General features: G+C 42.3%; 1 protein-coding gene across 1 annotated transcript; it reads right to left on the bottom strand.

The window, feature by feature from the left end:
- Positions 1-23,016, bottom strand: adamts12 (ADAM metallopeptidase with thrombospondin type 1 motif, 12). The gene is made up of 24 exons (XM_058636179.1): positions 22,699-23,016; positions 21,424-21,785; positions 16,441-16,618; positions 16,054-16,265; positions 15,846-15,929; positions 13,754-13,878; positions 13,469-13,618; positions 12,339-12,482; positions 11,102-11,246; positions 10,921-11,013; positions 10,658-10,803; positions 10,395-10,564; positions 9,560-9,693; positions 9,282-9,402; positions 8,130-8,374; positions 7,860-8,001; positions 7,632-7,758; positions 6,261-6,471; positions 5,058-6,191; positions 4,095-4,247; positions 3,768-3,941; positions 2,718-2,864; positions 2,468-2,621; positions 1-1,244 (listed from the first exon to the last, which is right to left on the bottom strand). Exons 1-24 carry the CDS (start codon positions 22,832-22,834, stop codon positions 1,129-1,131), a joined length of 4,803 nt encoding a protein of 1,600 aa, XP_058492162.1. The 5' UTR covers positions 22,835-23,016; the 3' UTR covers positions 1-1,128.
- Between the last annotated feature and the right edge of the window lie 1,854 nt (positions 23,017-24,870).

Raw genomic sequence — 24,870 nt, 5'->3', positions numbered from 1 at the left:
GATGGTCAAGATGGGAAAAGAAAATTTTATTCAAGCAGTTTTATCACAAATATCTTGTCAAAACATAACGATGGAGACATGAAACAGACAAAATGAGTCGCAGTGATGTACCAGATCATGACAACGGTAACACCTGTACAATATCACAAAGAAAAAGCAAAACACAGTGGCCATCTTTAGAGGGACCTGAGAGGGATGACCTGCAACACCTCTTTCTCACTGGTCAGTCTCACATCAGAGGACGAGCACCACAGGCTCAGCTGGAGAAACGGTGCAGATTATCTTTTGACACTTTAAAAAATCAAAACTGACTGAAATAGGAATGTGTACCGGAATAATGTAAACACACAGCGCCAGCTCTGAGGACGAAACAACAACAAACACGAGCAGAAACGGCTAAATATATGAGCAAAAAAAACCCAACATAGATGATCAACAATTTAATAAAGCATAAATCACAACAAAATCTTTATTTACATTCTGTTTGCACCAGTTCACGTTGAACTAAAAATAGGACTTTTTTGTATGTGTGTATCATTTGCACCTTGTTTATAGAGCCTTTTTTGACCCCAACAGATTTGCACCATAAATCATAGGATTTTTTATTTTTTATTTTGTATATTGCATATTGTACCTGTGTTGTAATCTAAGCTCTTTAGCTTTAGTTGTGTGACTATTGTTCTAAATTATTTTTTATATAAAAAACAAAATCAAGTATGTTTTTATTTAATTATTTGCCTGCTAAGAAATTCACAATTTAAAAAAAAAAATAACAATAATAATAAAAACATTTTAACTGGGATTTACCTGCATCCTGCATTTCTGCTCACTGCACCACAGTTTGATGCACATTAATGTTTGGCTTGTTCCTTTCTTTCTTTTGCCAATGTGTCTGAATGTTTGATTGGGATAAGTTACTCAAATGTACAAAACATAAAAATAATCAAATCCTAGTTGACCCATGTTTGTTTGTGCCTGTTGCAGTGTTGTTGTGTCTTGGACGTTGGTTGAGGAGACGATGTCTCCGGATGGTTCCGTACAGTTTCATGCAGTAACAACTGTTACTGTAGCTGGCATGTGTCCATTATAATATTTGTGCTTAGCATAAATGTGTGTAGGTCACACTGGCTACGGCCCACAGGTGACACAACACTGTCTGTGGACCGACCGGAAAGAACAGCGGCCCAGTAGCTTGAGCTTGTCACAGAAGCGGGAGGACATGGTGTTCTTCTTGCAAACTGGACCTGCGCGAGAAGGAACGTCGGTCAAATGTTACGACTCAATGAAATACAGACCAAGGCCCCACGCAGCCCTCGTGCTAACATTTGTGCAGAGTGATCCTGCAGCCTTAAGTACGACTGTTCACACCCGGCATCCTGGATGTGCTTCCTGTGACCACGTGTGATCAAATCTGACTTTAACCACGCTATATTCAATGTTAAGTCTGTGCACAAGAAACTAAAAAGTGTGTTTATAATGAGACTAACTGCACAGATGTGTCTGTGTTTGTGTGTGTGTGCACGTTTTTGCATCAATGTCTGTAAGTATGCATGAGTGACATACTGTAGATAGATTGATAGAGTGATAGCAGAGGATGGATTGCATTCATGCATGCTCAGGAATGTGAGCTACACATGCGTCTGCAAACCACCCCTGAATGTGATTTGTGTGATCAGATCAAAGGACACATTTAGGACAGATTGGGAGTGTTTAGATCTGAAGCTGTGATCACATCACTCAGGAAAGATGTTAATACCAGGTCTGAATCAGGCCAATATGTAGACCTATTTATAACCACACACTTTGGCACAAAAATTGCAGTGACACATCTGTGTTAGTGTGTGTGTGTGTGTGTGTCTATTTAAATGCCTTGTGTCTTTTTGGGCATTTTCTTGGCGTTAGGTCAGTTGGCTTGGTGAGTTAGGCAATGCTTTATTTAGGCTGTCCAATGAATTCATGTTCATCCATCTTCTACTGCTTAATCCTCCACATGAGGGTCGCGGGCGGCACTGGTGCCAATCTCAGCTGACATAGGGGCGGAACTCTATCGCAGGGACACGTAGAGATAAATCCACTCTAGCACGCACGCTCACGGTCAATTTGCCTAATCCCCAAATCTGCATGTAACAAAAGGAAAATAAATAGATAAATAAATCAAGTAAATAAATAAATTAATTAAATATTGACTTTTTAAGTGATGTTAACGCAGCGTCATATGACGAAACCTGTGCACAAACCTGTGTGTGTGTGTACCTGGTATTCCATATGTTGTGGGGACCTACATCTGTTTCCACAGTCACATAATGGGGACTTGTCTTCTTGTCTTCCTTAAGTAAATGACTACATTTTAAGGTGAAGACTTTGTAAGGTCTACTGAAGTCATAGAAACCAGAGCGTGTTTGTGTGTGTGTGTGTGTGTGTGTGTGTGTGTGAGCCAGACCAGATCGTTTGAGTGCTGCGTACAAACCTGTGTGGGTCTTGCATTCCTGAATATTGCACTTCCTGAGTGTTTCTGGTTTGGATTTCTTCTCGCACAGGTTGTTTGGCGCTACAGCCAAATCCCGGTCATTCACACAGTTGACCTGACGCTGCTGCTGACCCCCACCGCAGCTCGCGGAGCACTTCAGAGTCACAAATCAACACAGAATAAACACACAAACACACAAACAAAAAAAAGCTTCAAAGCATGAAGAGACTCTCAATCACAGGTGACTGACCTCCTCCCAGTCCTGAGTGTTCCACTGAGTGCAGGGCTTTAGAATGCACGGTTCTGTGCTGTTCGGCCTCAGTGGGCTGCTACATCGATGAGGCTCGGGACAGTGAACCAGACGCTCCTTGATGCCTTTGCCACAGCTGCTGGAGCACTGAGGAAAAACACAGGGATTTAAGGCGAGTATCTGTTTTGTGCAGTGATTGAAATCTAAATCAATTCTCGCAACATCTGCTGTTGTTAACTTGTCTGACGTAGACGACGTCTCACGACATTCATCTGAGTGTCTTCAGTGTGCAGAACCAATTATTTGCAATTTGTTCATAGTTCATGTCCGAAAATGGCCAGAGGAAAAATGTACAAGATGAAATACAAAATAACACAAAAAAAATTCAGGAATAATAATCTTCTTCTTTCTTTTGGTCTTTTGGAGCGCAGTCTCAATATTCTTAGAATAAATGAGTCATATTAGACAAATTAAGTTGTATTTATCATTTGAAGAAAACTATACATAAAACCATATAGTTCATATGATGAAATCATATTTATTTCAGTGCAGCTGTACAGTTTGGCAAAATATAGAGTAAATACCTTAATCTTTGTCAAACTATTTGCCTTGAAATAATTTTTAAAAACATATCTTGAATGAGACATTCATTTTATTGTTTTTATTGCTTTTATTGTACCACGTTTATTTGTATTGTTCTTATACATTTTTTACAGTACTCTTTTAGGGAGTATGTTTCTATATTTTATATTTATATATTAGTTTCACTTTAAGATTAGTTGAGCCTTTATTGATCCCACTGTTTCATTTATCTGCCTGCTGTGTGTCTTTATGTTTTGATCTTTCTATGTTAATAAAAGGTTAAATTAGACAATTAAGTAACATATTTTTCAACTTTAGTTTGAAAAAAATGTTGGTAGAAATGTCAAACCGCTACATGTAGAACAAAACGTGGACAAAGAAAAACTAAAGTATCTCCACAGTCCAGTGCATTATGCACAAGGTTTGTATGAATGTGCACATGTACACTAGGTGTAAACATTCTCTTACCGGTTTCCAGGGCGACACACTCCAGGTCATACAGGGCTTGTGGGGACAGGTCAACGAGCTGATGGGTTTGCTGGACACAGCCTGACAGTGGAAAGGTCTGAGGGGACGTTTAGTCTGAGAATCAACGCACTGGACGTCGCGGTACCTCCTCCCCGCCGCCACGCAGTCTGGACACTGTGGACCGCGATGATCACAATGCAATAAACTGATATTGACAACACACACACCTGCGTATTTTCATCATCCGGAGGAATAAAACTGACCTATTTAACTTCAAAAAATAATGGAGTGTAATTACTGGATTCAGTAATTTCACATTTTTCTCACTTTGCTCCAGCTGCCACTTTGCCAGATGGCACAGGGCTGCAGCTGACATGTGCGTGCGGGTTCAGGTCTCTTCATGTTGGCACAGTCCTCATCGTTCCCAGAGCTGCACATGACCATGCGCCACACTGCGCCAATCCCACATGTTGTTGAGCACTGGGGAGGGATGAGAATGTCCCTGTTAAAACTCTATGTATATGCAAGGCAATGCTATTATGTATGTATTATGTATGAGTAAGTGTTTTATGAATCGCCCAAAAACAACAACATAGCTTTGATGGGACTGCACCTGTGGTTTTACAGGTTTCAGTCTGATAGAAGCAACTCTTGTGACTCTGTTGTAAATCAGAACGCATCACTGATGAACCTCCTAACTATGAAGTGGACTATGGAAGTAACCATGACTATACAAGTGTTGAATACTCTCCTCTTTGGTATATTTGGGGATGACGTTGTAGAATTTAAATGATTTTCCCAACATCTACAGTAGGTTTTGTTGCCAGAAGTCTGGAAAATGAAAGCTGCAGGAGAATTTTCAATCATGAGAGCAAGTCAGTTTTCAGTTGCCTTACAGTTAGAATATGCCAGAAGGTTAAACCATCCTAAAAATCATTGTCTGCCTTATAAAATGGTTGGAATTAATGTCAAAGGGCAACTTTTTTTTCCTTCAATGACTGAGTTTTTTTGAGCAGCAGAATTCACTTCTCTTTGTTTTCAGCCGTCTCACTTTACTTCTGCCAAGAGACAAAACAAATAACTTCTTGTATGAAGCACGGGAACAGACACAAGACCACTGCTTTACTGAGAAACACAGAGAGTGTCATGCGGATCTGAGCTTCATTAGCACTGTGTCCACTAATCTGACAATGGTTTTGACATTGATTGATATTTAAAGGTTACACACAACACTTTTAAGAGGGTAAAACATGCAAATTTACTGGTATGACATAAAATATCTGTACCCACCTCACTCCAGTTCCCCACATCCCAGTACAGGTCCATGTTGACCGGCTCTCTGGCCATCAGGTTGCTTTGGTCACCGGTGGAGCTACTCTTGGGTCTTTGTGGTTGCTGTTTTTGGTTCTTAGGGAAACCTTTGGACCGCGGAGAGGCCTTTTTACCGGGAGAGGTAGGACTATTTTTCTTCGGCGTCACGGCAGGTTTCTTCACTTTAATGATCTTTACTGTAGACTGGGGCGATTTTTCCGTGGTGAAGAGTTTCCTCGATGTTGTGGAGGGAGCTCGTGTTGTGCGGAGGCCACTTTCCTGTGAGACCGAGTGGTTCTTGGTCGTGGGAGTGGCGAGGGGAGCCCTGTGTGTCCACGGGCTGTATGTACTGGTGTTTGCATTGGTGAAATGGGGAGTGGTTTTTACCCATGTTTCAGTGCTGGTGTGTGGGGTGGGGTAGGTTGTTGTGGTGTGTTTTCTGGTTGTGTGCATGGAAGTTGGACTTGTTTGTACAGTGGTTGACTTGAGGACATTTCTGAATGGTGTCGCTGTGGTAAAAACATCCAGGTCAATAATCCCTTCTTCCTCAGTTGTCCTCTCATCAATGACATAATCATTTCCCGGAGTGTACATCACCACATTTGGTGTGCTTCCCTCCTCTTCTTCAACGATTTCCTTTTGCACACCAGTTTCTTTCCTGTCCATTTTAACGGGACTGGATGTAGAAGGGAGAACCCTCCCTCTCTTATCCCCCTTTTTCCTCATTATAACATTAAACTCATAATCATCTGCGTCAACGATGTCAGAAGTTGTGGTTTCAGGGCTTGAAAGGGACGTGGTGGTCGGGATGAAAGCCGTCGTACTTTGTTTGGTTGTTTTATTCTTTACAGGTGTAGTAGTCGTGGGTGCAACTGTAGTCGTGAGAGCTGAGGTAGGTGAACCAGGGGGCTGGGTAGGGTGGCTCTTACGTGGGAAAGGGTGGCGGTATTTCGGCGGAGGCCCAGGTCGTCTACGAAGGCCCGAGTTAGGGCAGGTCTGCAGGGCACACAGTGACCTGGACCGAGGCTTGGTCGAGAGGTCGCAGGTCTTTAGGGGAGCGATGACACACGTGACCGTACGTGAGCGAACTCCTCCTCCACATGTAACGGGACACTGCAAAGAAACAAATTGCCCTGAGGAGGTGAAAGGAGGAGAAAATCAAAAACATTAAGAAAGCCTTACCTCTTGCCAGCTCCCGACCGCCCAGTCCTGTCCGCAGGGAACATCTCTGTTGCACGGCACCACAGGTTTGGGTTTGAGGAGATGCTTGCACTCCACAGGGTGAAGCACCCTCTCCTCTGCAGAGACTGTACGCACACAGAGAACCGTTCGCTTTCTCACACCATCTGATCCACAGGTGGCTGTGCACTGCTGCCAACCCCCAACCCACCACCTGAGGGAGAGAGAAAAGAGTCAGAGAGAGATGGAGATAATTAACGATTTAAAAAAAAAAAAAAACATAATGGGAAGCACTTGGTAAGTTGTTATCTTGTTGAAACCATTAGCAATACAACGCAGGTTTTCAGTCATTGAAAGAAAGGACAAATTTGAACACGAAATGTTTTAAAACCTATTTAGTTTGTGCAAGCGTTTTTTATATTGGATTGAATCAGGATTGAATCAGATTATAGGCAAGACTTTAGAGCAACTACACACTTTTGAATAGGTTATTTGAAGCTATTTTACAGACAAAGTAAAAAAAAAACTAAAAAAAAACAGAGATTTCATACCAGGCCATAAAAATAAAAACATTACAGATTGAAAATGCTTTATTGGCTTATTCTCCCTTAGACTCCCATAATGAAACTCAGGAGTAGTGCGAGAGAACACACGCCTGTCACAAACCACTCCTGTGTGAGTGTAGCATTGCCTGTTTTATTTTGATATATCTTACCTCTTATATACAGTATATATCCTCTTTACTTGAAGCCCTTGAGTGTTTCCCCTTAACAGCCCCACCTACCTCCCATGACCCATCTGCCCTTCATTTTGGGAGTTACAGTACACTGAGAGTGAGATGCTTCTTGGGGCTGTTACTCATCACTACGTTTAGATTATTAACCATGAGATGTTATAATATACAAAACACTTTTGTTTCAAATTTCATTCACATAGTAAGAATACAAATGACTACATATAAAAATTATAATCGGATGTATCGCTGCAATGGGCAAATAAAGATAATGTGGCATCTACACTTATACAGTCTATACAGTATCTATGGTCTATATTGTTATTTTTCATGTGTTTCCATTGATCTCTAAGACTTCAACGCTGCTTTATTCCCTGCTTTATGAATCTTTGCCTGCTCCTCCCCTGCTTTGTCCGCCTTGATCAGACGGCCTCACCATGTAGGAGCTTTCTGAAGCTCAGGAAAGACTCACCTGCTTCCTGTGAGTGTTTCCTGTCTCTGTACCCATCTCTTATGACTCTAGACTCAGATATTGAAAAGATTTCTCATAAAAGACTGGTTGTGTAACCACAATACAGTGGGGGACAAACAACACTGAGAGAAACAGAATATCAGTTAAAGGGACATTTGATTGTAACGACCTTGCGGGGCAATCCATAGTCTTGCATTTTCTGTGTCTATCTTCTGGACGACTTTCGGGGTCACACAAGAATTCATCCACGACGCCCACATCCATCTCAAAGCATCGCACAGGCTGGTACTGCTCACCTACAACAGACAGCATGTCAGGAGGCAGATGAACTCCTACCAACCACGACAAACATAGAGTATCGAATAAGACGTTTTTGTAGTTCTACGCCAACACCAACCTAAGCCACAAGTGGTGCTGCAGTCAGTCCATGCCCCGTGTCTCCATCTGTAAATGGGTTCGATGATCTCATTTCCTGTCTCTTTAGTCTTCTTAGTGATGTACTCGTACTTTAAACCCGGGTTATTCTCCTGAAACAGCAACTGGACAATCGCAAAAAGTAGATTAAACACTGGTGTTACATATTTACACATCTTCTTATAATTAGTTTCCAGTATCTGGCAGCAAACCCTTGAGACCTATTTGACATTTCAGTGCGTGAGGCCTATACCTGGAGCATGACTGCTTTCTTGGTGGGTCCGGGAGCCGTGAGATTCTCCATATTTCCACTGCGCTCGTAGTAGAATGTTGTCCCTCCGGCCTCGTACTCCCCATTCCACTGTATGATGAAGTTGCCGTTGAGGAAATACTCCTCAGAAGCCACGCTCCTCAGAGCCAGGAAGTTACCTGCCTCCACCACTTCCTTTACCAGGATGTCCCGCGCCCCCTCAGGTATCACACCCACGTCCATGTACCCTGGGAGAGTCAGAGTCACAGCGAGGTAATGAATGGGCCACCATGGCTGCTGCCACGCTCTTTCTCTGATCTTTAATAGAGGGTGGGCTCAGTCTGTGGGGGGTGCCTGGCATGTGTGTTTGTGTGTGCATATTCAGTGTGGGGGGGCACTGTCCTGTCTGTTTTTTTTTTACTGTGTGTGGATGTGGGGTACTGGATGGGGGAGTAAGAAAGCCGGCTATGAGTCGGTCTCTGGCATTTAATGATGTTTGTGGGAAGGTGTGTGAGTTTCAGTGTTTGTGCAAAGAGGGGGGGGGGGGGGGTGGGGAGGTGTGCTCATGGTGTGTCTTTTGAAGTCTTACACATCTGGACTGGTTATCTGGAAAAGATGCTGTGTGGGGCAAACACACACACAGAAAGAGAGAGGGGAGTTTTATTGTTTTAGAGCCTCTCTATTAATCTGTCTTCATGGTATGCTGATTCTGAGGGTGAGTTATGCTTTTCCAGGCGAGAGTAAAAACAGCCAAGAACGTGTGTATCTTGACAAATGCAAACATGGCCCCTGCAGACACACACACACACACACACACCCACACACACACATAGACATTAAACCGGCCAAGTGCAGCAGGACAAACAGCTGCACAGTGTGGACAAGAAAGCTGCCATGACAACAAGAAAACAACACACTGGCGTAATGTTAATGACCTGTCCTGAAACGACTTGAAGTCTGCCGACATAAATTTAAATTCAGCCTCTTTTTTTTTTTTTCTTTCTCACACGGCTTCAGTTAGAACATCAAAGTGCGCTCTCATTAATAGGTAGTCTGTTTTGTGTTACTACATCTTTTAGAATTGTATGATTTCTCATAACCAGATAATTGAATTCTGTTTTCCAGCTGCTCAAACATCCTTTGGGTCGAACTCACCAAAGCCCTCCGCTTGATCGAATGTCTTGTGCACCGTCTCACAGCTGGTGCCGTCACCGAGGCAAACTCCGCAGCGGTCCTCCACTGCGTTGGAGTCGATGCCGTAGTCGCAGCCGAGCTCCTACAGACCAAGACATAGACACACACACACACACACACACACACACGAATAAATAAACAAAAACGTTATAAGTTTTGCACAGAAAACCTCCTCCCGCTCTTATAACTATCCTGCACCACCCTCCAGCTTCTTTTAGTCTCTTACCCAGCCACAATACCTTGCACACTCCATTGACGCAGAGGTTTCTCGACTTGTTGTTCATGAAGCACGGTGTCCCGTCAGTCACTGTGTCGAGCATCTTCTCGGAGAAGTACTCGCTGGCGGGGCGACAGTGCAGCTCACAGGGATTCACTAAAGATAAAAAACAACTTTCATGAATGATGAGTGAGAGTTGATTACTTATGTCTAATGTGAGCTAAATGGTTTTTTTTAAATCTCCACCATTCATTTATTTATTTAATTAATTCATTTTGGGACAGAATATGATATGTTTGAGAAGGAGACTACAGAATTACAGCAGTCATCACTCTGACTGCAGAAGTGATGTGTCATCATCATCACTGATGCCTTTCTGGTGCAGGTGCTGCCCCCTGTTGGGTAACCCATACAACTGCTTCTATTTTGCTTATGGGTATACAAGTGCAAAACAGTGTGTTTGTCAACACGTTTATTAGAACACCACCCAAAGTCACAGCTGTCCTAAATGAACAGCAACATCATTGTTTGTGTTTCTGCAATGGTTAATACACCCGTCTGTGGAAGATCTTTAACTGAAATTGTGTTTTTAATGCTAAAATATAACTAGTAGTGTCATCCATGAATTTCCAAATGTAAAAAATAGTAAAGCACATTATTATTTCTTGATTAAGATGTCAAATTATAGTTATTTACTTGCATTCCCGAACAAGAAAAACATTAATTTAGTGCTTGAATGTGATTAATTTCTGCCGAAGACCAGTGAGTTGGCACAAGTTTGGATATAAAAAGGTGAATTCAGTTTGCTATTTGCCAATAAATAACAATACATTATATTTGAGGCTTGAGTCACTTACAAGGGTTAGACACGGGAATCCACTGGTAGAGCTCGTTTTGGTAGGCAACGGTGTCAAACTCACTGCACTGCATCTCCCGGAAGGTGGGTTTATTATTCTGGCAGGGTTTTGTGTTACAAGTGCGATAACGCTTCCGCTCCCCAGTGCAGTACTTTCCGCCAAATTCTGGTCTGGGGGAAAAAAAACATCGGTAAAGTTTTGCTTCAGTGTGTGTCATTTGTGAAAAGACGACGTTAGACACACATCTACGAAACACATCTTACTTGGGGTTGTTACATTCCCTGTCTGCTGACTGAACGCCTGTGCCGCAGGTCTTGGAGCAGTGAGACCACGTGCTCCACTGTCCCCAGCCTCCGTTCACGGTCTCTGGGAGTTTACCCACAATCACGCACTCTCCTGAGATACACCACTGACACAGAAAGTACAAGTAAATTCACTCAAACAACACATTTAACACTAAACACGCATATCATAGCATTAGTGCTAAACACGTCCTTCCTCGGACAAACGAAAACTAACTGTTTACCTTCTCTGGTCCACAGCGAGTGCCGTCTATAGGTGAGTCCAGTTTGGAGCGACAGGAGCCGTTTACTGAACACCAAAGGATCTGGCATACGTTCTGAGAGAAAGACATACACCAGAAACAATAAATAACACTGTTTTATAAAATATAACTCATGGCTGATGCGTATTTCCTCAATACTCACATCAACCTCAGGGCAGAAGGTAGCATTTGGCCCATACTGGAGCTGGCACTGGTGGTGTGTGGTGTAGCGGACCCCAAGGCGAGCCAGCGGGGTTGTTAGATCCCTCTTGGAAGGACGATCGTCAAGACAGAACCCCCAGCCACGACTAAGAGAAATCAATAGACAAGGCAGCAGGGAGGAGTTTGATGGATTGTAAACTCTGTGTTCTCTTTGACAAAAAAAAAAGTACAAAATTGATGTCATGTCAAAACATGAACAGGGAACACGTTTGGTTTGGTGGATGCACTTTGCAGTCTTCAGAACAGAAGAAAAAAAAACACCAGCAACACTTAGTGTCTAGGGAGCAACTTCTAATTGAAAAACATGCCGATTCACAGGTCAGCGTTCAACAAACATGAGCTCTGACCTCTGACTTTGTGGAGGAGGAGGAGGAGGAGGAGGAGGATAAACTGTTGTCAGAAAGGAATTCTTGGATTTATCACTGACACAGTTTTCAAAAGAAAGTAACGAGAGTCAAGGCAAAAATGAGTGAATGCAGTCTCATTCTCATTTTCTATCATCGATTGTGCCGGATCAGTATATGAACCGAAGTTCTTTTAAAAACTTTGCCCATCATAGTTTTGTACACATCTATCCATCCTCCATCCATCCATCTTCTACTGCTTTATCCTCCACATAAGGGCCATGGGAGGCTCTGTGCCTGTCCTATTTATTTTAATTCAATTCAATTTGACCAAATCACAACATACATTATCTCAAGGCACTGTACATAGTACACAATGAGCAAAGCACTAGGCCTCAGTGGAGAGGAAAAAACTGCCTTTTAACAGGAAGAACTCTCTGAGAGAACCAGACTCAGAGATGTGCAATGTCCGACCGGTTAGGGTGAAAGGAAAAGTGGGGGACAGAGGAGAGGTGGGGAAGAGAAAAGGGGGAGGAGAGAAAGGACAAGAGGAAGGTGAGGTAGAGACCAGGAGCAGAAAATACCACAATTGAATCAAGTTAAAAGTTTAGACAAGATAGTTCTGAATCAGTTTATATGTTTATATTACTACAGTATGACACTTATATATGATATATCATTATATATCATTATAGCATAAACTTTATCTGCACAGTGTGGAATTTCTTTTCTAATACATTCACAACCCTGGCAATGTACATGGAAAAAAAGAAAGAGTTTTAAAGGCGCGTGAATCATGTGATTACTCAGAATATTCTATGAGTTCAACCTTACTCGAGGAAGCGTGTGATGTATTCTTTGGAGCAGGAAGACCAAGTGAGAGGCGAGCTGTCGTACATCAGCTGTCTGGACATGATGAATGGGTGCCTCCCTTCCAGCTCACAGTCGTTGCCCTGACCATCGTGGTGGATTCCAAAACTGCATTGACACACAAATTAGAAAACGAGAATTATTTACATTGTTATTATTGTTGTTGAATAAAGACGATAACAATAGATGGTCTTCATGCTTGAAGAAGTGAAAGTAAGTGTAGTGGAAATCAGTCATATAATTTTCATAATCAACTTAACCCTTAGAACACAGAACATTTACTGTGTTTTTTTTTCGTTCCTATGTTAAAATGTACAGTATATACAGAGGCTTTAACAATGTGCAATATAGAGTGTCTTATATGCTGTTTTTTAAGAAACTATTTTTTATTTATTTTTTTTACTTTTTCACCAACTTTATAAACACACCTGAAATTTGGAAATATGTCACAGTTCAAAGTTAATTTAGCTCGTTTTTATGAACAAAAATAAAATAAAAACCAGTCGATTATGTGACCTGCACAATTTTCGCTACTCTGTGCCCCATGAGCACTAAGGGTTAAAAACGTGTTCAATAGCTCCGACAGCGATAACTGTTTTAGAGTGTTTGCTGCAGTGAGGTCAACGATAGATTCAGCTCAAGTCACTTTTTTTCAGTCACATGGGTTTAAATACCATAAAAAAATAGTTTTTGATGAATTCACTGGCAGCATAGACTTAATATTCCTCAAGCAGTGTCTTCTGATTCAACTCCCAACAAAGCTTTAAATTCTAATTATAGTCTATTATACTGTAATGAATGTAACTGCTCCGTCTGTTCACTTTGAACGTCTTAAAATCTCCGACATTTACACCACACAGGCCTCCTTTTATGTCTGGTTACAAGAAACCTGCTATTATTTGCATTCAAGGGTTCACCGACAGGTCAACGCACTAAAGTTAGCAAATTTAATAATGTAATAGTATATTCCCCCTATGATCGCAGAAAGCTTTCTTTGTCACATGGCCCATTGTTATAACTGACAGTCTTTCACAGTTGCAATTCACACATGCCCATAAGCACACACACACACACACACACATGAACACACAGACCTGTGGCCCATTTCGTGAGCGACAGTGAAGGCGACAGGTAGCCCTGAGTCCTCGTTGATATTGCAGCTGCGGTGTGGCTGACACATTCCAGAGAGGTGAGACAGACCCAGGGTCTCACAGGGCTGGTTCATACCAGCACAGATGTCTTTCCTTAGGGCGGGGGGGGGACACAAATACACATCAACCAGCTAATTACATACATCGTATTTTAACGAGGGGAAGGTATCGCGGCACATAATATATCAGTACTACACTTGTGCGCGCACTTGTGTGTGTTTGACTTGCCTGGTGATAAGCACGGCCACGTCATGGTGAGCTGGGTGTGTGTCGCTCTGAGGATTGAGGTTTTTCTGCCAAGCACAGAAACTGGCCAGAGTGCTGTCTGCGTGGTGAGCAATCTTCAAGCCTTTCTGCAACAACAAAAATGGATCCATTTTCTGTCAACCATCCATATGACTTACATTTTGTCATGTCATTTCTGAAGCCCGGGGTCTCTCGATAACAAAAGCAATAACAAAAGACCTACTTTGCAAAGTTGGATGATGTTGGGAAACTGTGTGGGATCATGGGAGTCCTGTTGTGAGGTTTGGCTCTCATGTACGTTTGTACTTGTGGACATTTATAGGATGTTACAGCACAGATGGGTAAAGTGGATGAAGTAATATTTTTGGTGACGAAAATGAAATACAGATTGCTATTGATTTGTTTGAGTGTTTTTGAGTGTACGTACATTTTTGCTTATGTGCGTATGATATCACATGAGTCTCATCATTTTTTGAGATTCTAATGTTACATATCATAAATTTAACATTGAAACTTTTGTTCAGTGTTCACGTTATAGAGTAGTTAGACTCATAATCTTTGCATTGAGATGATTTGCAAAAGCAGGGGTTCACTTTCAGGCACTTTCTTTTGTGAGGAATTATTGTATTAATTACAGACATGGTGACAGAGTAGCACATGTTTTGACTTGTAACAAGCACAGGTAGAACAGGTTTGGTTTATGAAGGCTCAGTTCAATCAAGTGTCGCAGTGAGACCTTACAATACAGAAGACTAGCTGAGCTAAATGGAATGCAGTGATAATCAGCGTTTCCAATTACATCTGTGCTTTTCCTATGATGACATGCCAAAAGGTCTGCTTCATCCAATGAAATAAAAAAACGATGAATATAAAATGTTAAAATAAGTAAGAACTTGTGTTGCTCGTAGTCCAATCATTGTTTCATTGTTATAGTTCACTTCCCTCATTTACAGCCTGCACGAGCAGCTGACTTCAAATCCACATCTGAGGTGGCTTCAACTTTAAGGCTTCTGTCAGTGAAACACCTCAAGGAGAATGTGTGTTAAGTACCTTTTTTGAAAACAGCTATCAGGGATTTTTGGTCAGTGGGCCTCTCATGGCGCTCCTCGGCTCATTTTTTCTTTTCCATTAGCAATAGTACGTGGTGCTGCTTTTAGTGCCTGCTCTGGTGAGGTTCCAAGCGAGCTGAGCCGATTCTAAATCGCGCTGTCAACAGACTGCCGGCCACTAATTGGTCAGAGAGTGTCGTCACTGGAAGAGTCATGAGCGCGACGTTCGACACAAGGATCAAACCGCGCAATGCCGAACTGTAGAGCAGTTAAAAAGACTCCTGAAAACATGCTTTAATATCCAGCATTTAGCAAGGAAATGTCTCAAATCGCAATATTTGTATTGAGATACAAAAACAAAACCCGTCATGCAGGAAGTATTGAACTTATCTTTTTAATTCACTGATTCTAATGATTCAGTACACCGGAAACAACTGCCTTGTTTGTCACTAGTTTGCGTGTTTGTGTCACATATAAAACAATGTCATGGCATTTTCATGCAGCTGTGGTACGACGACTCCGCCTACGTTGCAGAGGTACTATGGAGTAATGGAAAATGACGTGCCTAATACCAAACCATGTGGAGCCGAGTGGAGCTAGAACTCTGACATTAGTACTTTTCTAATATCCGACAACTCTTCAATCCACTCAGAAACCAGAACTCCACAAAGAGGCAGTGGTTTGACAGTGAATAATTGCAAGATAAATGTGGATAAATGCCAACAGCAGCAATGGACATGAAGTTATATATCATAAAGGGAGCCAGGAGACGGCATTGCGTATAGCGGCTTTAAGTTGAACGGTCAGTGCTAAGGGCTGAAACCTCCACCCCTCACAACTTAAGGTATATTAAATGGCTGTGCATGCAGTTCTTTATTGGCGGAACATGAATCTCTACAACTATATTTGTAATTGTATGTTTGTATTTCTCTGGTGTGTGAAGGTCACCGTAATTCCCTGTCCCACTTGGGGAAGACAAGGCAAAAATGACATGCCGTTAAAGACTTCTTTCAGTTAAGAGTTACCTCTTCTCCCTGTAACAAAATGAGACGAACCAAGATGACATGGATGGCATTTCCAATACTGGCATCATGAAAGATTCCTGCCACCTGTGGGCACAAAGAAAAGATAGAATAAAAGTTATAACGAAGAACATACAGTATATATATATATATATAGATATTTATATATGTCAAATATATATAAAAGGAGTTGTTAAATCTAACTCCTCACCATGTTCATGATGGTGAAGATGTAGGACTCCACGTTGTCACTGCCGTGATATTCGATGAGTTTGGAATCGGCCACCACCATGGTCTCCACCCAGCGCTCTCTGCTGACCGAGCGCTGTGAGCGAGAGCGAGCGTCGTCCTCCCCCCTCTGCTGCTGCTCCCTCTCCCATTCGTCCCTGTCTCTCTCCACCTGGACAGAGTCACTTGGAGCATCTACAGCATTGATAATGGAAGACAGCACTCTGCGTTCACTTGTGGTTTATCCCCTTTTCACACAGGCGCAGCCAGGGGGTGGGAAAAAAGCTCACTTGTGTACAGTTGCATCAACACCTGCAGGATCATACACACACACACACACACACATAGACACACTAGTTCAGATACACACCTTGAACTCCACATGGACTGGGTGTTTCTTTGGACTCAAGACTGCGTTTGTTTCTGTGATTGTCTGCAGTAACTCTTGGATAGATGACGTGGGGCTCGGGAGTCCCCGCGGGATCATCGGGAGACTTTTGCACAGGTTCAATAAAATATTGTCCCTCTGGCAGGGAGAAGAAGCCTCTCTGAAGAACACAAAAATCAAATACATGAATGATATGCAGTGCGAGAAAGTGGCTGTGACAAGGGCAGGACACACACACATATCGATTGGCCTCAGATCAGAGGCTCAATTTGTAAGATTAAAAAGGTTGTTCACTCAATCTCACCGTGACTAAAGCAGTCATGTGACGCCTATGCATGCAACTACAAATCACCAGAGATTGTAGCACTTTTTATAATTGCCACTCTTTGAAGAAAAGTAAGTAGACTTTCCCTAAAGCGTGCTGAAAAGTTCATCCCTCGGCAATTGTCCATGTGGGTGGAATCCACCATTAGTCAACAGATCTGAAAATGAACCTTTCTCCTTCCCCGAGGCACATTCTCTGTCTGCGGCAGAAGCAGCAGCAGCAGCAGCAGCAGCAGCAATACAAAGACTTTCTCCTAAGTATGCCAATGCGTGTTCTTACAGGTGCAGGCTATTCACTTACTGATTGAGGTCTGCTAGTGAACACACATAGACAGGTTTGTAGTAACAAATATTCTACATCTACATGGAAACATGCACGCATACAGACACAGGAAAGAGGTCAGGTCTCTGTCTTTTCCTTGTAAGAATACATACTGTATTAAAAGACATATTCATCCTCCAGCTCAAAGTGTGTAAGTCCTTATTGTTGAGGTGATTATATATAACATGGGTGTGTTTGTCAAACTGAGTTGAAACAAGTCCAGACTGGGGATGAACACTTCCCTCTCCTTAAATGTACTTGCAAAAAGAGAGAATGGGGGATATAAATCTTTCACAGGGCAGAGAGAGAAAAGAATCTTCATTCTTCAACACATGAATACTTGTATCCTGGGGATGACAGTTTAAAAAAAAAAAAGCATGCTCATATATATACATATTGTGTCAAACAAGGGCAGTATGAAGAGTGTTGCCTTGGTGATTCTTTCTTTCCTCCAAGTGTGTGTGGATCAAAAGGCAGATGTGGAAAAACTAGGCCATGCAGTGCGTTACAGTTTGGTCCAGTGTGGTTACAAGGGTCTACCCTGCTATTCCCTGCAGTTACACACTGCTCTGCTTTCTGGGAAATCCTGACAAAGTTTCACATGTGTTTTTTGGAAAGACTCCTCGTTCCTCCGTTCAGGGAGTTTAGAGAGTGCAAATTTCCTGGTAACATTACCCTTTTAAAGACTCTATAACGGCACCTGTTACAAAGACTCTTGTAAAATCCTGCAGTGTCTGCAAACTGGATTTGCTTTGCAGGATTAGACAAAGCTGCTGCGCCCTGTTCATGCAAAACCTTTACTACCGCAATTGCCTTTGCAAACATTCACACGTACAAAGTTCTATTTTGTCCAAACACACGATTAAATTAGATAACGGGGAAAGAAATCTCCAGCACGGACCTCAGTGCATGGCCCTCAGCCAGAGGTCCCAGAGCTGTGGTGGACTCATCCAGAAAGCATGTAAGCTGATATGTGTACAGTCAGCTGGGGGAGTCTCCCACAGGCCCCTGCTCACAAAACACACAGCTGATTTCCCTGCTGCTCTGCATGTCCTCCTCGACACATACACGCATGTTTGTGCAGCATTCATAGTGAGGACGCTCATAGACATATAACCCCGTACCCTAACTAATGCCATGAACATTAACCCTAACCTAAACCTTATTCAAAGTCTTAACCCTCAAAAAGACCTTTTAAGGAGTGACAGAACACGAGGACCAGCCAAAATGTTCTCACTTTCCAAAAATGTCCTCCTGATGGTTTATATGTGTTTTGTCCTCACACTGATACCCATACAAGAACAGAGAGAGAGAGAGAGAGAGCATTTGACAGGTTTAATATCTTATACGGTTATGCTTAAGGTTTGTTTTTTTTGCATTTGGATCATCATCGTTCTGTGCAGCATAAGGCATGGATGCAGTTTTTGGCTGTATGTGTCCTCATACTTCCCTCTTGCCTCCTATAAGTTTTCCCGGAGAGCTTAACTTCTAAATGAGTCCCAGCAGAGAAAAGCAGGTGGTGGAGTGCAGATGGACCAGGAAGGAATGCTGCAGAGAGGCCCATCCAAACATGCAAAGCAGCATGATGTGTATGATCTGTGCACCAAATGCAGTCTCGCTGTGCAGCGTGCAGCGTGCAGTGTGCAGCATGTGGGGCTTTGCATGAGCAGTTATGATTATGGCGTTACTTGCGATCCTTAAATTACCACGCACAATTGCCGTGTGATGTCCGCGCTCAACAAAGACAACTTGCATGAACACCAACTAGTTTCCCAATTGAATAAAACTAAGTGATTATTTTGGCACCACAGCTTTTGGCTCTAAATCCTGAGGGCTCGGCCAGCTGCAGCAGCCTCAGTCTAGAGTTCATGTCGCACCTTTGCCACCTCTCCTCTACCACCTCCTTTCCTCCTCCTCATCTCCATGAATCCCCCCCCCCCTCCTGTGACCTATAGAGGAAGTGTGTTTGGGTGTGAGGTGCCAGTGCCAGAGGAGGTTACCATAACACAGGTCTCTGTTCTAAATTCATTGGCCATGTGGAACTGTTTTACTTTTGCTTCCTGCTTCTGTGGGATTTGTAGTGCTGGCCAAACTGGGTTTGGAATAAAGTCTCTGCTATTACAGCAGTGATTAGTGGGAGAGACGCAGAGGTGGGGGCGGTGGTTGGTACTCATTACTGCAATATGATTAATCACAAACAGTTTTCCATGATACTCACATTTTTCCTCAGTCAACTGTTTTCTACATGATTACTGCTTCGCTGCACTTCGTTCAGTGTTGTGTTGTGTTTTTTTTTTATTATTTCACAGGATAATTCTGCCTTAAAGCTACTTTGTTCCACAGAGGTCAAAGATATAATAGTTTTCCATCTACAAAGTGAGACGAAACATGCATTTAAGTGAGGAAAATACCAGTGTAATAGGTTTGAACCTGCATGTTCATGCTCTGTATCATGCCTTGGGGATTATGAAAGACTGCACTGACAAAGCGTTGCTTGATTTGGAGGTTTTCCCAAAGAAAGAGGAAAAAATAGTGACAGCAGCCTCCGCCCAGTTGCCCTGACAGTAGATGTAAAGGGTAACCTGGATATAGTTAAGTCATAGCGTTGCACTTAAGATAACTATGGTATTTCCCACTGTTGAGATCTCTTTCTTCAGCCAGAGGCAGGGTTTTGATATAAGAGGCTCATTCTGTGACAATTAACTGGACTGTATTTTTGACAAATTACTTATTTTAAGTAATTTAGAGGTTTTCAAATAAGAAGCTGTTGTTTTCCATTTGTTACATTATGTTCAAAGTTATGGTTTGGTTAGGACTGATTACATTATCATGGGATTCATGTTTCATGTTAGTTTCACACCAGATTTTGCCACATCCACCAAACTTGGGCTGCACAATAATCGTTTTATGCTCCAGTACGTCTCCATAAATGCTTGACATATCATTTTCTGTTTGTCAATTTCTTAATACTTTTGGTCGTGTTCTACACAAGCTTAAAAATTATGGTCAAGCTGCATCTCGATCTACTTCCAGAAGGTGAATAACCTCCACAACAGCTGACAGTGTTTCACTCCCAACATCTGTCTGGCTGAGTCTCAATGTTTAGTGGTTTTAGCTGCTATAAAATCTCAGGGCAGAAAATCTGTGTAATAGTTCACAGTGGTTTCCCCGGTACGTTCAAGAGAAGGGTTACATTCAGGATTGTTGGAGAAACCAAATGTCTCAGCGCGGCAGGTTGTAGATAAATCGACTTTTGAATGACACAAGGATCAGGTGAGGGTACGTAAGTGGGTCGCATATAAATCACGGCGGTGCGAGGAGTTCTGTCACTTTAGTCTGGTTGAGTCAGACGTAGCAAATTAATTATATTTACAGGATGTGATAGGAAGAGGCAGAGCAACCCACACAAGCGTTGCAGAGAGGCAGGAGGCAAGATCATGCAGGACAGGCATTCCTGCTGGGACACAATCAAACACGAACACCGAAACATTCTTCAGGACTAAGACTGACACGTCCCATCATTTCACAGGCTCAACACCCTCTTCCTATTCCGAGTCTAAAAAAAACCTGTTCTTAATGATTATTATTTGGTGCATGACGGTTTTAAATTTGACAGGTACTGAAACACGTTGCCGCGTTTTCCGTATTATATGTCTTAAAATAACGATAAGAAGAAAACCTTCTTGTGCTGAGCTGATAACTCATCTTTATTTGATTTTCAGCTGTCTTCTTTCATCTCAATTTCAACGATGAGAAAAGTTCTACAAAGAGCAAAGCCATTTTTCCCAGGTCTCCATCTGTTAAACCTTATTGCTCCAGTCGATAAAAGCTCCACAGCATATAGAACAAAGTATCGCTGCATGCACTGCACACAAGTGTGGGATTGGCTGCAAAGAATTTATGCAAAGCAGACGGATATGTGTATGGACGAGTGAGCGGTGGAAGTAAGGAGGAAAATAACCTGGAAGAAAAAGAATTGAAAAGAAAGGGGGATCTCATGGTTGGCTGAAAAGCAGCAGTGATCAGTAAGTGGGTCTGCAGAACAGTTGGTCTGCAAATAGTGTCAGGAAGTGGTGGAAGAGCAAGCGAACAGTCGGGGCACTGTCTGATGTAAGGGTTTGCTGAACAGCTTGAACCAGATAGCAGCTACTCTAGACAGACGTCCTCTCTCTTCTGTGTATTAAAAACCCTTCCTGTTAAAAGTCACAGAGGGATGTGGTCCCCAATGTAGATTTAAGTGGACTAAAAGGCTCAATCTGTTGAATAAAACCGAGGTTAACGCTGACTCCTTTAGCTTGTTGTGTAGTAACATAACTTACCAGTCCTTTACAGGTGCTAATGGCAGCAGATCCTCGCACATCAGAGGTTTCCACGGTGCCATGGAGGTGGCAGGAATTCCCCCCCGAGCGGCGATGCTCCGTCCTGTCGGCACTGCCGTTCCTCCTCTCCAGGATGTAGTCATTTGAAACCAGGTTGTCGTTTGTCGTCAGATTGAACATTAAAGCTCGACCCTCGTGGTTGACCCTGTAGTAAACCTGCCCCTCAGGTGAAGAGGGTTGCAGGTCACGCCTGACTCGGCCACCCTGGAAGTGGTGAGCCAGTGAGTGGGAGATGAACTCTCCATGTGCATCAGTTTTCTCTGGGTAAATGGGCACAGCTGACTCTGACTGCACCAACTGACCTGCAGAAGGAAAAACAACACAACAAAGCAGATTAATGACATTGAAATGCAGTGGGGCTGAACGATTTGGGGAATATATCTAGTTGATGTGTTTTTGACAAATATTGCGTTTGCGATTGTGACGTAAATTGCGCTTCAAATAGTGACGTACTTCTTGTAATTCTAGGTTTAGTGTAAGAGATTTAAACTGTGGTGGATCATACCATCCGACGTCATCAAACTTCTCTTTCCAACAAGTATGAGTCACATACAGCAGCATGTGTGTTGCTTCAAACTGTGCTTCCATTTTGAAACAGATTAATTGTTAATCCCTAACTAAGGCAGCAAGTGATGATCATTTTCACTGTTGATTCATCTTTTGATTTTTTTTGGATTAAACGATTAGTTTTATCTAGTTTCCCAAACCTCAAATAAACGGAAGATATTCAGTTTTTCCCCACAAATTTAATCGATAACAAACAGACAGAACAGCAGGTCTGTTCTCCTTGGATATAACAGATACTGTTAAAGTATTGGATGACTAAAATATAGCATAAAAATTGTGAAATTATAAAAGAGAACAGAAAAAAATGTATAGCAGTTTGACAGAACAAGACATTTGAGAACATCTTCATTTCCAGCTTTGAGGAAACACTGTTCATCATTTTCTGACATGTTATGGACCAAACAAGTACTACTCGACCAATCGAGAAAACAATCAACAGATTAATCAAACATGAAAATAATCGTTGCAATTATCAATAGTTGACAACTAATCAACTGATTAATACTCGATGGGTTTATGCATTAGTTTATGGATGCATATTGAAGTTGCTCTTTGCAGCTCCAATATGCATCCAACCATACAAATGTTTCCAGCCATGCATTAAAGGATGCAGACATGCCCAGAAACGCAGCTTGTGTCTGCACTAACCTCGCTCTGTGGAGAAGGAGAAGAGTCTGCTGCTGCTGCTGCTGCCAGAGTGAGGGAGCTCTTCCTGGCCGGATGCCAGGAGGAAAACAAAGTGCAGTAGCAGAGAAAGAACCGGACACTCCTGCGAACATCGCATATTTCACGTAACCAAACTCAAGGCGCAGGGAAAGAGTCCTGGGCAGTGGAGGAGTTCCCGCGACCACTTGGATCGTGCGCTGCGCTGTGTCATGACATGAACACGCTCACAAGTCCCGGCTTAGTAAGGGCAACATGCACAGAGGTAGACTGACTGAGAGACAGACCATGGTTTGGAGAGGGAGAAAGCTCCGGCTCACAGAAGAGGAGGAGGAGGAGGAGGGGGAGTGTTCTTTAAGCCACTGGCTACTTTCTTCACAGGAGTGAGGGGGAGCAGAGGAGAAGAGGAGAGGAGAGGAAGGAGAAGATTCATTCATTTGATCTGCTTTATGTTCAGACTTGTCACTGCATGCCTGCAAATAGAGTGGGTTGTTTAATTGAAATTGGCTATATTCTGATACTTTCCAAATAAACCCACTGTGCTCTATGCAAGAGGAGCACAACTTTGCAAACTTTACTCTTCTTGACACAGAATATTGGAGTTCGTATAGGTTTTTTTCTGTGTTTGTTTATTTTGTTTGTGTATGTGATTTTCCTCTTCTTCCCGGTAGCCCCCGGTACTGGGGGCAAAAAACTCACCGTGACGCAAATTAATCAATGGCACATTTACCTTTGATCAATATCGACATGCTGCATACCCACAGGAAGCTCAGAAACTCAGCTAAAAGCTCATAAAAAACATTTGTATGTTCACCAAACACAGACTAAACACCAAGTAATCTAACCAACACTAGCCGAAAACATGTGCTCAACAGAAGACTTCACAGATTACAACGGTACCATTTATATCACTCTACGACCTCACGGGTCCAAACGCAAAATAAGAGCAAAACAACAACTCACTTTCAAGTAATACAACCAGAAATGTTGTCTTACCCTTGTTGTTGAGCAAAACAAGCTATTTTCACCAGAACAAAACCGCTTCTAACGGAGAACTAGACTTCCCAACATGCTTTGGGGCCTCTTCCTGGTCTGATTGATCAGTCCAGATCCACAGCCTGATCCTATTGGCTTTGATGATTAAAGCGAGCTGTCAATCACCCAGATTGGCCAATCACAGCCGGAGATATGGCCCTGAACAGGCTGACGCTCCAGAGAAAAATGCCCCAAATATATAGATTTTTTAATCATTTTTTATTTTTTTAATTCAAAACAAGTTTTTATTAGACCAATAGTGACATGTAAATAAAATTTAATTAATAGGTTTAATAATTTTTTTTCATATAGTTTCATAGATAGTGCCAAACTAGTCTCGCCTAGGCATCTCTTCACTAAAACCTTTGTATTTTTACTCTGCTTCACTTCAGCATCATCAGACTTTGCACAGCTAATGTCCACACGTTGTTACATGACTTCCATGAGTTTTTAAGCTCCTAATGCACATTTTTAAAGGTGATATTTGAGACCAAGATAATTCACATAGACCTTGTAATTGCAGAGATATAGTCTATATAGTTTGGGCATTTCATTTTTGAACAGGGACCTCAAAAAGAGGGTCAAGGAGGATGAGGTTAATGAACCATACTGGGGTGTTTCCCTACAGTAGTAACCGCTTTGTGTTGAGGATTGAAGATAAAAAAAAACAACGGTCGTGCCTTAGAAGAACTACCACACCCTCACATTAAAGGTAAATAGTGCATTATTAGCAAGTGTTTTACTACACATCTGGAATGTCTCATGAAGATGGATGAAGATGTAACACTTTTATTCCGACATGGATTGTTTCATCATATGGCAAACATTATTCTTTTGGTATGTTACTGTGGCAGAGAGCCAATCTTTCTTTGAAAAGGAGCTGGGTTATGGTCCAGACAGCTCTATATGTGTATTAGTTTCCCACTATGACTCTATCCTTTGTCATTCCCACAGATATAACCCATGCTGACCCCCGTGAAGTACCGTTACAATATGTGCAACAGACTTTTAAATGTCTCCATCTGGAGACATTTTTAGTCTAGGTGTCAGGTAGTCTGTACCACAGAGACCGGGATTTATCATTCCTTTTGTGCAGGTCACTAAACTGTCTGAAGGTTTATG

This window comes from Solea solea, chromosome 8 (genome assembly GCF_958295425.1).
Source record: "Solea solea chromosome 8, fSolSol10.1, whole genome shotgun sequence".
NCBI classification, from domain to species: Eukaryota; Metazoa; Chordata; class Actinopteri; order Pleuronectiformes; family Soleidae; genus Solea; species Solea solea.
Note: the sequence above shows the minus strand (reverse complement) of the source record. Positions and strands in the feature narration are given on the sequence as shown.